Below are 14,505 nucleotides of genomic sequence, written 5' to 3'. Positions count from 1 at the left end.
ACACCTGCTCCTGGATTGCTGCACTGAGGCCTCAGTTCCTCTCTGGCCATCCCGGCCACTGGGATGTCTGCACAGGACAGCTCACAGCTCCTCTCGGCGAGGCAGGGCGAAGGCCAGCACGACAGATGCCGATCAGTAGCCTGACCACAGAACCGGCTGTTCTGTCAGCTTGGCTGCATTCTTTTTGCTGGAAGTGAGTAGCTAGGTCCAGCCCTCTCTCAGAGGGTACGAAGGACATGAACAGGGGGAGGTGGGGATCGTTGGGGTCCATGCTGGAAGGTGCCAACCGGAGTCCGTTCATCCCAAACATACCCTTCAGCTGTTGTGGTCTGATGTGGTAACAGAAAGAAAACTAACTGTACTTCTAAGGCTTTGGGCCGTCTTTAATGCCTTTCCACTCCCTCCCTCGGCATCGTTGGCATCTGGGGCACAATCATGCGCTGTTCTGTGGACGTGGAACGGCATCCCTGGGCTCCCCACGTACCTCAAATGTCACATTTTTTTAATGTTAAAGTATTCGTATCTTGATTACCGAGCTTTTTGGTGCCAGCAAGGAACACACAGCTGCCACTCACCACGCCGGGCGATAACTCACCCACCACCATACCATCCTAGGAGGTAGTCAAGTTATTCTGCACATTCTACAGTGGGAGAAACCGAGGCTCGGAGAGGTGACTGCGGGTGTGCACGGTCCCGCAGGGAACCATGAACTTGATCCTGTCGGGCTGACAGCTTTCCCAGGGGTGTACAGTTCGGCACCGTGGCCGTCATTGGCTCTCCTGCCGCGGCCACAGCAGAGGGAGCGGACTCCTCCCTCCGCAGTTCCCAGAGACATGCACAAGGCAGGCGTCTGATGGCCCCGTGCCCCTGCCGGCCGATGGGCCAGGTGTGCACCTGCAGCCGGGTCCACTGTGCCTGAGAGGAGGCAAGAGCCACGAGGGATCCCTACCGGATGGTGTGGACGTAGCGGCCATTGGTCCTTGAGCAATACTGCCACCTAGGGGGCGCTGCGCGCACGACAGCCTTGGTCTTGAGGCTCACACGGCCAACACTGCCACCTAGAGGGTGGCGTAGGCGTGGCAGCCAGAATTCCTTGGCAAACACTGCCACCTAGAGGGTGCTGCAGACAGAGCAGCCAGCCTTGGTCTGGCTGCGGCATCCAGGTGATTCAGCCTCCCGCGTGCTTTTGACACCTGCTCCCAAAGGTTATTCTGGGAGGGGCTGTCCCCTCACTGAGGAGAGGAACCCCCGGACAGCTCCAAGCCCACCAGGCGGGCACTTTCAGCCCAAAGCCTCTGGGCTACCTCCTCATCCTCAGCTTCAGGGGCTGGAGGCTTCTCTTTGAATCCATCAAAGTACTTTCCAGAAACGCCCTCCAGTTCCTCTGCCACGGCCAGGTACGTGCTGGGCTGGGCTGCCAGCTGGGGGCTCTTGACCAGCAGCCAGAAGATGGGCCCTGCAAGGAGCCACGGGGCATTCAGTCCACACACGTTCTGGGAGGAGGACACAAACAGCCCAACGCCTCCACCACGATGCCCCAGGCCCACAGAGGCCAGAAGTCGGACCGCAGGCCCACACGGCCCACCTCCAGGCCTTTGCCTCCGAGGTTCCCTCCACCAGGGGTTCCCTTCCCCGGCACTGCCCAGCCACCTTTGGGCCAGAGACCAGCCCCAAAGCTGCCTCCCCCAGCAAGCCTCTCTAGCTTTCCCCAAGAACACGGGAGCTCTCCCTCCTCTCCTTGAGCTCTGAGTCCTTACCCTACCTCCTCTTGCTTAAAATAACTTTTATTTATGAAATGTCTCCAGCGCCAGCCTCAACTTAGAATCCTTGATATCCGGCACCCACCCACGAAATGTTTTTCAGGGCTAGTTCTAAAGTTCTAATTATTCAGCCTAAAGCTGGGTCAGACCCTCTGCCGGTTCTTTTAAGGGCCATCTCATCCTCACGACTATGAGGAGCGTGCTGTTATGGCCCTCGCTTTGTCGTTAAGGAAACAGGCTCCGGGAGGGGAGGATGCCTCCCTGGGTGGCAAAGCTCATTTGGGGTGAAGCTGGAGCCACCCCAGGCACAACCAGGAGTCTGCTCCATGGTCTCCTTCTCTGAGACCCGGTTTTCTCATCGAGCAGGATCTGGCCTGTTTCCTGGGGCTATTTCCAAGGATGGCAGGCTGGATCCACATGTACCAGTAACTCGTTCTCAGTACCCCGGAAGATACGAGGGAGGGGGCAGAGCCAAGCCACGGAGAGAGTCTCTGAGCATGAGATACACTCTGAAGGAGTAAAGAGCTCGCCCTTCACCAAGGTGGGTGGGCACCGTGCAATTAGTTGAAGGTGCAAACGGAACAAAAAGCTGGAGGAAGAGCCAATTCTGCCCTCTCTTTGCTTGAGCTGGGACATCCGTCTCCTGCCCTCAGACACCAGGGCCCCTGGCCTTCGGGCTGGGACTGACACCAGGGCTCCCCTGGTTGACAGGCCTCTGGGTTTGGACCGGGATACACCACCACCTCTCCTGGGCCTCCAGCAGACAGAGGGCAGATCACGGGGACTTCTCAGCCTCCGTAAATGCACGAGCCGATCCCTCACGACAGGTCTCTCCGAGCATCTGCATATATCCTATTCTGTTTCTCTGCAGGGTCTGACTGATACGCTGAAGGGAGCTGGGCCCCAGGCGGGGCGGGCAGGGGTTCGGCTAAGGGCCCGCAGGCCAGGAGGGGGCTTACCGAGCGTGAAGCTGGAGAAGGCAGAGCTGTGCATGCCCGTGTGTCTGCCCAGCTCCGTCCTGGCCACGCCGGGGTGCAGAGCGTTGACAGTCACACCCGTGCCTGATGGGAGAGGGAAGGAGAGGGACGAGGGGGTGAGCAGACACCAGGTTCACGCCCCACCTGGAAGGCTGATGCCGCCCGCCCTCAGCTCCAGGGCCATCCCATTCCGCGTCCTCCCCTTGAATCCACATCACCCCCCCCTTGCTCGGAAACTTCCACAGCAAGTGGTTTCATCTTGCAAAGCAGCTCTGTCACGTAACTGCCTAGAGCAGGGCCTCCCGAACCTGAACGTACGTGAAAATCCCCCGGAGGGCCTGAGAGCCCCCAGCTGCCGGGCTCCACCCCCCCACCCCCTGAGAAATCTGAGGCGGTGGCTCGGGGTGGGGCCTGAGAGGCTAGTTACAGCCAGCTCCTGGCTGAATGGGCGTGGCTGGTCCACGGATGCTCTCTGAGAAGCAAGGGCACAGGGCGGACCTTCCGACTTCGGCCCCCTGGACACTGAGGTCAGATCGTTCTTCATCCTGTCCGCGGCAGGAGGCTGGGCGGCTGCATGCCAGCAGCAACGCTCCCCCCACCTCCACTGCCCCAGCGGTCTTCAGATACTGCCGAATGTCTCCAGGGGTGCCGACTCACCCACGGTTGAGGACCGCTAGCCCAGAGCACCGAAGGCTTAGGCGCCGGTGCAGGATGAGCCGGGGAGGATGCCACGATGGATCAGTGACGTCTGCTTCGGGCGCCAGTGAACGTGGTGCCGTGCGTGTCCCGCCTCCACCTACTCTGTTCTGGGACCCGTGCTTGACCTCCCATGGGCCCAGCGTCACAGGAGGACTGTTCCAGGCGCAGAGCCAGAGGAAGAGAGAGGCCGGCGAGGCTCGCCACGCACATACCCTGCAGCCGCCGGCTCAGCTCCTTGGTAAACAGGACGACAGCCAGCTTGCTCTGGCAATAAGCCGCTTTAGTGTCGTACGTCCTCTTCTCCCAGTTCAAGTCATCAAAGTCCACGTGACCTGCGACGTGGGCCAAGGACGAGAGGTTGACGATCCGCGAAGGGGCCGAGGCTTTCAGTGTGTCCAGCAGCAAGTTCGTCAAGAGAAAGTGACCTGGATGCAGGACAACAAAAAGGCAATTTTCCCTGAATTCTTACCTGGCACATAGGACCGTACTGAGAACATTACCTTGTGTGACCCTCCCAGGAACCCGTGGCTCTGGACAGGGGCCAGATCCATCCCCCAGGGGACCTCTGGCAACACCTAGAGGTTGTGGTCGTCACAACTGCGGAGAGAAAAGGGAGGTGCTCTGGCCATCGGGTGGGTGGAGGCCAGCCAGGCACGCTCCTAAATAAACGTCCTGTAGCGAGCAGGGCGGCCCCGCAGGAAAGAAAGATCCAGCCCAACATCAAGCTCTGCACGAATCCTATGAGGTCGGTTGGGGGACGGACCGCCTTCCGTCTCCCCAAATCCTTCCTCCATTTCTCCTTCAGCGATAGAATTTTCGGCTCTGCCCAGGGCTGCCCGGTGAAGGACTACATTTCCCAGACTTCCTTGCACCGGCATCGGTCATGTGACTGGGCCCCAGCCAATAGGACACCGAGTGATAGTCACGTGAGTTATGACCCTCCAAGACCTCGGCATGTGGTCTTATTTGGAGAGAGGGGTCTTCGCAGAGGCAATCAAGTGAAAATGAGGTCATGAGGGTGGGCCCTAATCCAGTGACTGGCACCTGCCCAGTACCTAGTTCCTCCTCGCCCTTGCTAAGGGAACCCCTGTTGCATTCAGGGTGACAACAGGTGGACAGAGTAACTGAAGGGCAGACAGACTGGAGGACAGACAAGGGGTCAAAAGGCCGAGACGGACGACGGATCTGAAAGACTGGCGGAGCACCCGGCTGTCAGCAGGCAACTCCCTGAGCTGCCGGTGACCCCACAAGCGGCCGCCCAGCTGCCCTTGAGAGTGAGGAGGACCCACAGAGGATCCCATTCACATCCCAGGCCGACGTTGACCCCACACAGCCCGCACCCCGAGGCCTCACCCAGGTGGTTAACGCCAAACTGCATCTCGAAGCCGTCCTCGGTGGTCCAGTGGGGGCACCGCATCACAGCCGCGTTGTTGATCAGGATGTGCACGCGCTCTTTTTCTGGAGGACAGGGGTGAGGGCAAACGTGTCAGTCCCACGCCTGCGTGAAGCACGAGCGCAGCTGGGGGGACAGCACCCCCTGCCCTGGGCTGACCATTGTCCCCCAGACATTCACGCCCAGCCGGAGTCTGGGAACACAGCCTGATTTTGCAAAGAGTCTTTGCAAAAGTTATCTAGTTAAGATAAGGTCATCGTGGGGCCCTAAACCAACAGGACTCAGACAGCAACCCGCGGGGGGAATGTGCTGTGGGGACGGAGGCAGAGACTGAGCGATGCGCCTGCGAGGACCGAGGGCCACCTCCAGAAGCTGGAAGATGCAGGAGGTACTGTCCTGTCTCAGGAACAGTGCCGCCCTGCTGACACCTCGATCCTGGACTTCTGGCCTCCACAACCGTGAAGAGACTGTGATCTCAAACCAGTTTGCTATATTCTGAAAACAGACATGCCCCACCTGCAGCTCAGAGACGTTTTCTGAAAAGGGAAGAGGCCACATCTGCAGGGGCCTCGGGGCCTGAAACTGGGGGGTTACTCGTGGGAACTCCAGCTCAGCAGGCAGCCGATTCCCAGCCCTGCCTCTCCACAGGCACAAGCGGCCATCCCTCCCTGGGCCTGTTTCCTTGTCTGTAAAACGGGACGAATAACAGCACCCTCCTCCCTGTATCAGTCAGCTAGGGCCGCGTAACAACGGGCCACGGAAACATACTGCGTCCCAGCTCTGGAGGCGGGGAGTCCAGGATCATCGGGTCTCAGGATTGTCTCCTTTTGAGGACCGTGAGGGACAATCTGTTCCTGGGTCTCTCCCCTCCCGTAAACAACTGTCCACCTTCTGTCTCTTCCCTCAGCATCTGTCTGTTGTCCTCACCTCCCTCTCTACAAGGACTCCAGTCATACCAGAGTAGGGTCTACCCTGCTGCCCTCACTTTCACTTGGATACCTCCGTACAGACCCTGTCTCCAAATAAGGTCACATTCTGAGGTCCTGGGGGCTGTGATCCCAACACATCTTCTTTTGAGGGGACATAGTGGAACCCACAACACTCTCAAAGTGGTTTTTAGGTTCAGTAGAGACAACAGACTAGTTATCCAGCACCTTGTAAACAGAGCCTCTATTTCGTTCTTTATCTGATGGTGGATGGGGTAGCACAGAACTACCTGGAACCATCAGACGAGGGTTCAAATCCCCTGGCTCTACCCTGGCCAAGGCACACAGCTTTGCTCTGATTCATTTCCCCCTCTGTAAAAAGGGAAAACACTAGAACCTGCTGGGTAGAACAGGGGAGAAAAAGCACCACATGTATGACATGCTCCCATTATATCAAAAAGGCCCAGGGCAGGTATATATATCTGCTTGCTTTAGAAACGCACTAACAGGGGCACCTGGGGGGCTCAGTGGGTCGAGCGTCCGACTTCGGCTCAGGTCATGATCGCATGGTTTGTGGGTTCGAGCCCCACATCCAGCTCTGTGCTGACAGCTTGGAGCCTGGGGCCTGCCTTGGATTCTGTGTCTCCCTCTCTCAAAAATAAACATTAAAAATTAAAAAAAAAAAAAAAAGAAATGCACAAACAGTCTCCAGAAGGACACCCAAGAAGGGGTGCACTGAATATGTCTGAGGAAGAAGGTGTCTGGGAGCTAGCGGCAGGGAGATGGTTGGCTGTATCCCCGTTTGTACTTTCTGAACGTTTCCTCCCGTAAATGTCATTCCTGTTCCCAAACATAAGGACGTAAACCAGTTCTGAGGACATCGGGTGGGAAGCAAGACGAGAGAGTCACGAGTGTGATGCGGTGCAGAAAAATGCCAGCCTAGTCCCCGGATCTGCAGAAAGAAACACCCAGCAAAGAGAGCGTGAGGGCCGGGTACCCTGTGCTGTGCCCATCGTCGCGGCCGTGGCCCCACACAGGACCCCACGCAGAGCCTGGATCTGACTCCTCGCTACGTCCCGGGCGTCACCCGTCACCCCTGAGAGCCAAAGAGCGTCAGGAACCCGTGGAGAGTCGGCACCATTGCCCTTCACCAGGCTAACTCATCCCTCATCCCCCCGCACTTCCAACCTCATCTGGGCCTCTGCCTCTGGGGGATCTGATGCCGAAGGAGTTCGTTTTCCGACAGGGCAAGCTTCTCCTGTAAAGGACCAGACTGAACACTTTTGGCTCTGCAGGCCATACCGTCTGTCTCTACTGAACTCCGCCGTCGCGGGACTAACGCGGCCACCGATGATACATAAACTAACGGGCACGACTGTGTGCCAATAAAACTTTATTTACAGACACTGATATCTGACCTCCATACAATGTCCGCATATCCAGAAAGATCACTCTTTTGAGTTCTTCCAACCATTTACGTAAATGGTTGACACGTAAAATACGTTAACGTGACCAGAAGAGATAAAAAGCGTATCATCTTCTCCCGCAGACGTCTGGCCCTGTCCGAAAACACGGGCCACGGTCTACCAACACCCCACGGTAGCCCTAGGACTTGGCTGGTTTAAACTCACTCCTCAAAGCCTGGCCACCCCACCGCGCCCCTCAAGGCCGGCGTCCTCCCTCCTACCTTCGGTGATCTTCGCCGCGAACTCTCGGATGGACTTGAGGGAGGCCAAGTCCAGGTGCCGGGCGCTGACGTGGTGATTAAGGGTCTCCCTGCGAATGTCCCTTGCTGCTGCTTCGCACTTCTCCATGTCCCGACAGGCCAGAATGATGTTGCCTCCTGGAAGCCCAGGACAGGATCAAGAATATTTTTTTTTAATTTTTGTTTTTTTATGTTTATTTATTTTTGAAAGAGAGAGAGCATGAGTGGGGGAGGGGCAGAGAGAGGGAGACACAGAATCCGAAGCGGGTGCGGGCTCCGAGCTGTCAGCACAGAGCCCGACACAGGGATCGAACTCACGAACCTCAAGATCATGACCTGAGCCGAAGTCGGACGCTTAACCGACTGAGCCACCCAGGCACCCGAGATAAAGAATATTTTTTAAATCCTCCCCTCGGGGGACGCCTCAGTGGCTCGGTCGGTTAAGTGTACAACTCTTGATTTCAGCTCAGATGATGATCTCACGTCACGGTTCATGGGTTTGACCCCCCACATCGGACCCTATGCTGACACTTCAGAGCCTGCTCGGGATTCTCTCTCTCCCCATCTCTCTCTGCCCCTCCCCTGCGTGCACACATATTCCCTCTCAAAATAAATAAAGATTAAAAAAAAAAAAGGATAAGTGAGTAACCTGTGTGTTGTGTGGATTAAATCTCAATACGGCCATAAAAAAAAAAAAATTAGAAAAATGACAAGAACCAGGGATTGAAGAAGGACAAGCAGCCACGGTGCGGACCACGTGGATGTGTGTGGCTTACCTGCCCGCCACTGGGCCCCGCTGTCCCTCACATGCTCCACAAGGGAACTCGTGGGACGCGGATCCGTTCATCCTCTGCTGCCTCGGGACCTCAGGACCGCGGTGGGTGTGTCCACCCTCTCCTGGGGGGAGCACGTGCCCCCTCCTTGGGGAAACCCCAGGGCCGGGGGGGGCTGCCCATCACGGCCCCCACCGCTCTCACCTCAGGGGTGGACAGGGGTAGACCCCACTCCGGCCTGGCCCGCCAGGACCCATTCCCCAGCCACCCCAACCCGTCAAGCCCACAGAAAGTTTGCGATCTCCCGCAGCCCTCAAGCCTGCCCCGCCGCAGCCTTCCCGCCCCCACCAGTGGTGGCTCTGCTCCTCCAGCAGCTCAGACGCAAATCCTCGACTCCTCCTTTTCCGGTGCCTGACCTGACAGGATGTCCACTGACTGTAACTTGGAAGGAGACCTTCACGTGCTGAGCGGGGCAGTCCTCCCGCCCGGAAGTCCGCCAGGACCCCAGTCCGACCAGGAGAAAAACACTGACCGGACCCAGATCGAGGGGCCTTCTACAAAACGCCCGACCAGTAAGCCTGGAAGAGCCTGAAGCCAGATCCTCACCCCCAGCCTCTGACCCAGGCCCCAAGCCAGCCATCAGGACGGAGTCGACTACCGTAAGGGAGCGCAAGGCCGTCACCAAGAGAAAAGCCAACACCAGAAACTGCTGGGTGTCCACAGCCTCCTCAGAGACCCAGAGTCTCCCTCACCGCGTTCAGAGAGGAGAACCTTTCCGGCCTAAGCCGACATGACTCTGGACCTGGACAACCAGATGGCCTTAGCGTCCCCCAGGAACGCAAACCCTCCAGCACCAGACCTCACACCCCAAGCCTCGGGCAGAGAAGGCAGGTGCCCGCTGGGGCCTCACCTCTTTTGGCCAGCTCCAAGGCGGTCTGCTTCCCGATGCCCGTGTTGGCGCCGGTCACAATGACGGTCTTCCCGAGAATGGTGGCCTTGCTGGGACAGGACCCTCCGGCAACATAGTCTCTGAAAGCGAGAAGCCACGTGGTCAGTTCTGTCCATCTGCACCCTTTGCTGCAGGTGCCGACATGAGCTTGTGTTCCCCAAACCGAAAGACGGAAAGGACATCTGGTGACTGCATGGGGGCCACTGTGATGTCACAGGTAAAGAAAGGGCTCAGCAGGGCCAGGTGTGGGGGAGCCTCTACGACAATCAGTACTTCCTGAAGACCCGCTGTGTTCGTTTCCTGTGGCCGCTGGAACCAGTCACCACAAGCTCGGGGGGGGTTTAAACTCTGCTGGCGTGATCTATCTAGGGCTCTGCAGGCAGGCGTCCGAAACGGGTCTCACTGGGATAAGGGCAGGGTGTTGGCAGGGCTGTGTTCCTTCCAGAGGCTCTAGGGGAGAGGCCGGTCCATGCCTCTTCCAGCTTCTAGAGGTGCCCACTGGCTCCTGTCCCCAAAGTCAGCCGTACAGCGTCTTCACGTCCCTGACTCGGAAGGACCATTGTGATTGTGGTGGACCCACCTGGACAACCCCCCCATCTCAAGGTCCTTGACTCAATGGCATCTGCAGAGTCCCCTTTGACAGGTAAAGGACCATATTCCCAGGCTCTGAGCATTAGGACGTGCCCATCTTTGGGGGGCAGGGGGACCCTTATTCTTTACCCATGTCCCACAGAAGCCAAATACTGGAAACAACTGAATGTCACCAGTGGGGGACTGGCCAAACAATGCCATCTCCATATGAGAGAAGGGAGCTGTACAAGACGGAAACCACCAGCCACCTGGGGCTAAGTTTTTATTTAAATTAAAAATAAGGGCACCTCTGGGGCACCCGGGTGGCTCAATGGGTTGAGCGTCCATCCGACTTTGGCTCAGGTCATGATCTCATGGTTCGTGGGTTCGAGCCCCACGTCGGGCTCTGTGCTGACAGCTCAGAGCCTGGAGCCTGCTTCAGATTCTGTGTCTCCGTCTCTCTCTGCCCCTCCCCTGCTCGCGCCCTGTCTCTCAAAAATAAAGATTAAAGAACCTTAAAAAAAAAAAAAATAGGGGCACCAGGCTGGCTCAGTTGGAAAAGCAAGCGACTCTTGATCTTGGGGTCGTGAATTTAAGCCTCACGTTGGGTGTAGCAATTACTTAAACAAATAAACTTTTTAAAAATAATGAAGAATAGGGGCGCCTGGGTGGCTCAGTCGGTTAAGCAGCCGACTTCAGCTCAGGTCACGATCTCGTGGTCCGTGAGTTCGAGCCCCGTGTCGGGCTCTGGGCTGATGGCTCAGAGCCTGGAGCCTGCTTCAGATTCTGTGTCTCCCTCTCTCTCTGCCCCTCCTCCGTTCATGCTCTGTCTCTCTCTGTCTCAAAAATAAATAAAACGTTAAAAAAAAATTTTTTTTTAAATAATGAAGAATAGGGGCGCCTGGGTGGCGCAGTCGGTTAAGCGTCCGACTTCAGCCAGGTCACGATCTCGCAGTCCGGGAGTTCGAGCCCCGTGTCAGGCTCTGGGCTGATGGCTCAGAGCCTGGAGCCAGTTTCCGATTCTGTGTCTCCCTCTCTCTCTGCCCCTCCCCTGTTCATGCTCTGTCTCTCTCTGTCCCAAAAATAAATAAACTTTGAAAAAATATATATATAAATAATGAAGAATAAATAGCCATACTTTCCCCCCAGGGCACTCAGCTACCTTTCTTTCTTTCTGTCCCATGCTGTCACTTTATTATTATCACTATTTTTAGTTTTTTCAGGACTGAAAGACAATACTATAAAGAAAAATAAAAACAGCATGAATGAATTTTATTACAAGGAAGAATTATTTCCATTAAAAAAAAAAGCTATTTCCATTTTCTAGAACTTCCAAAACAGTTAATATTACAGAGCCACTGTTCAATGAATTATAAATAGCAAGATACATGGGGCGCCCGGGTGGCTCAGTTGGTTGCGTGTCCGACTTCGGCTCAGGTCATGATCTCACAGTTTGTGAGTTCGAGCCCTGCGTCGGGCTGTCTACTGACAGCTCGGAGCCTGGAACCTGCTTCAGATTCTTTGTCTCCCTCTCTCTCTGCCCCATCCCCACTCATGCTCTGTCTCTCTCCATCTTACAGATAAAACATTTAAGATATTTTAAATAAATAAATAACAAGATACAGGCCAAGTACATGAAAAAGGCTTTATCAGATCAGGAGTAACAACTTCAAAATGAAGCTGCATCATAGCCCCAGCAAATAAACCCAAAGGTAATTATTCAAAGGGATTTACAGTCTATGCTTCATTCCCTTAAAAAAAAAAAAAAAAAAAAAAAAGCATTTCAACATTCCAATCACTTTCAGGCCTCCCAGCCAATCTCTTGTATTGTGTAACTGTAATAAAATGATATATTGCTGGGGCGCCTGGGTGGCTCAGTCAGTTGAGCGTCCGACTCAATTTTGGCTCCGGTCCTGATCTCACGGTCTTGAGATCAAGCCCCTCCACTGGCTCTGTGCTGAGCATAGAGCCTGCTTAGGGTTCTCTCTCCTTCCCGCTGCCCCTCCCCTACTCCTGCACCTCTCCCTCTCAAAAATAAACAAACCTTTTTTTTTTTTTTTTTAATTAGATATTGCTGGGCACCTAGGTGGCTCGATCATTAAGCATCTGACTTCAGCTCATATCATGATCTCATAGTTTGTGAGTTTGAGTCTTGCCCGCATGGCATGGGCTCCAGGCCCTCTTGGGATGAACACGAGCCCCACTTTGGGTGAGCCCTGCTTCTCTCTCCTCTCTCTCTCTGCCCCTTGTTCACTTCGACCCCCTCTCTCTCCCTCTCTCTAAAAAAAAAGGAATTATATATTACTAATTCTTTTCAATTGCGGTAAGAACACTTAACGTGATTTCCACCCTCTTAACAAGTTCTTGAGTGTACAATATAACACCATATTGTTAATTACAGGCACGATGCAACTATACCTTAAGTGCTATCTATCATAACGAACAGCACAAATATAAAACATTTCCATCAGCGCCGAAAGCTCTCCGAAGCAGTGCTGCTATGGAATACTGGGTTGGCTGGGTTTTCTGTGGGGTTTTTTAGTGAGGTCGCCCAGGAGAGACCAGTATATATAATCCATGCAGTTCAATCTGGTCATGCACTGTGTTGGGCAATTCAGTTTGCGTCTCCGATTTCGGATAAGAGAGCTTAAGGTGGCACACATTTTCCTTGCACCGGGGCCAGCACATGACTACAGAGACCGTTCAATAAGTGTCCGCAGGACGGATTCAATAATCGATGACAAGTACGGAAGCAATTAGACCAGCAGGTTCACAAGGGCCCGGATCCGCCCCTTCCTCGGAGTGACCTTGGGCCATGACCTGCCCTCGGGGGCCTACCTAGGTTTGCCCCCCAACACTGTCTGGGGGCGGGCTGGTCGGGTGAGCTGGAGTTCTAGGCCGTCGGCCACCAAGCAACCTCTCCCCAGCCTTCCCCCCTCGCGGCTGCCGGCGGCCCACCAGCAGAGCGCACTCACCGGAGCAGCACGGCGCCACCCGCCACCGTGCCCAGCACGGAGAGCGGCAGGAGGTAGCGGTTCATGCCGGGTAGGAGCGGGGGTCGGACGCGGAGCCCCCCTCCCTACCCCAGACCAGCCGCTGGGTCGCCCCTGGGACCGCTCAGCCCGCGACCCACGTGGGGAAGGCCAGGCCGTCTGGGACTCAGGCTTCCGGGAAGAGGCGGGGGCGTCTCGGGGAGTGGGGCTTCCAGGGGCGGGGCTTCCAAGGCGGGACCTATGAGAATGGGCCCTGGCGCCGCTGCGGCTGGGAATGGTAGTTTCCGGGGCAGTGGGCGTGGCCGTGGCCTAGGGGCGGGGCATGAGGGGCGGGGCCAGTGCGCGGGTTCGATGAAGTCATATTCGCTCAGCTACCAGGCGCGGCGGGGTTCTACTGTAACACGAGGGTTACGATCCTGCTGCTGCGGTTTCTGCCACCGCTTCCAGGCTGTCCTCCTCTGTGTGTCTTTCAGATATGTCAGCCTGTTTCCCACCTAAAATGCGTGTTCACCAGTAGTACCTTCCTCATAGACATTATGAGAGAATTTGAGAACTTCAGTGCTTAGAAACTAGGATTTAGTACCTTGGGGGTTCCCAAACCCCTGGGGTCCTTGAGCAAAGAGTAGATCAAGGCGTGGACTCCTGGTCTGACCGAGGAGGGGGTAGGGACTGGATTCCCAGTTCTGAAGGAGAAGCGTCCGGGGATCAGAATTCCCCGGGTCTGAGGGAGGAGGTGGTGGGGGTCTGGACCCCTGGGTCTGAAGGAGGAGGGGCTGGGGGCCTGGACTCCTGGTTTGAGGGAGGTGGGGATGAGGGTCAGAACTCTTGGGTCTGAGGCAGGAGGGTCTAGGGATCTAGACTGCTGGGTCTGAGGGAAGAGGGGCTGGAGGCTTGGACCCCTGGATAACTTATTGTAAATTCATACTATGGGTCATTATTGCATAAAAAGAATGAACCGCTGGCAGTTGCCGCAACACGGATGAAGGACAAAAGCATCATTCTGAATGTAAGAAGCCAGACACCAGACTGCATGCAGTGTGACTGCAGTTAGAGGCATTCCAGGGAAGGCAAGACTATAGGGGAAGACAGGATCTGCGGGGCCAGGGGTGGAGGAAGTGATCACCAGAAAGGGAACTTCTTCCGGTTTTGGAAATAGTCTCTGTGGCAACCCTACTGGCGGTTATACGCATGACTACATACATTTGTGAAATGTTACCAGCACGTTCACTTAAAAATAGTGAATTTTATTGCATGTAAATCGTCCCACAATAAAGCTGACTGAAAGAAAAACTGAAATTTTTTTTACAATCTGGTTTTGGAAATTACTTGACCGCAAGTAACTCATTTGATTTACGATTAGATCGCGTTTGTCTGCAATCAACAGACATGCTTGAGAATTCTTAGGAGGTGAGAAAAATCTGGCTGATAAATTGTTTCCAAATGTCCCAAGAGATTTTTGAATATTGGATTGGATGACAAATCTGATGTAACATTTTGTAGGTATAGAATGAAATGTATTCACTTGGGTCTGTAGCTTTTGTAGTTTGGAGCTAATGATTTTTCCCCCTTGGGGTGATGTTGCTCATTTCTGTAGTGCCCTGAAAACTGTGAGTTCCATGTGCCCTCTTAGACATAGGGCACCCAAAGGGAACACAACAGCCCTGGGTCCAGGATCTGTGATTGGAGACTCAGCCTAGGAATGTGGAAAAAGTTCCCAGAGGAGGGGAAACCCAAATAGGGGTTTGAAGGATGCATAGGAG

General features: G+C 55.2%; 1 protein-coding gene across 1 annotated transcript; it reads right to left on the bottom strand.

Moving 5' to 3' along the window:
- Window positions 1–357: 357 nt before the first annotated feature.
- Window positions 358–12,942, bottom strand: RDH13 (retinol dehydrogenase 13). The gene is made up of 7 exons (XM_043598324.1): window positions 12,728–12,942; window positions 9,144–9,262; window positions 7,443–7,598; window positions 4,790–4,894; window positions 3,649–3,861; window positions 2,720–2,821; window positions 358–1,456 (listed from the first exon to the last, which is right to left on the bottom strand). The coding sequence occupies exons 1-7, from the start codon at window positions 12,790–12,792 to the stop codon at window positions 1,230–1,232; spliced, it is 987 nt and encodes a 328-aa protein (XP_043454259.1). The 5' UTR covers window positions 12,793–12,942; the 3' UTR covers window positions 358–1,229.
- Window positions 12,943–14,505: the final 1,563 nt, after the last annotated feature.

Source organism: Prionailurus bengalensis, chromosome E2 (genome assembly GCF_016509475.1).
Source record: "Prionailurus bengalensis isolate Pbe53 chromosome E2, Fcat_Pben_1.1_paternal_pri, whole genome shotgun sequence".
Classification (NCBI taxonomy): domain Eukaryota; kingdom Metazoa; phylum Chordata; class Mammalia; order Carnivora; family Felidae; genus Prionailurus; species Prionailurus bengalensis.
The sequence above is the reverse complement of the archived record's forward strand: the minus strand, read 5'-3'. Positions and strand labels throughout refer to the sequence as shown.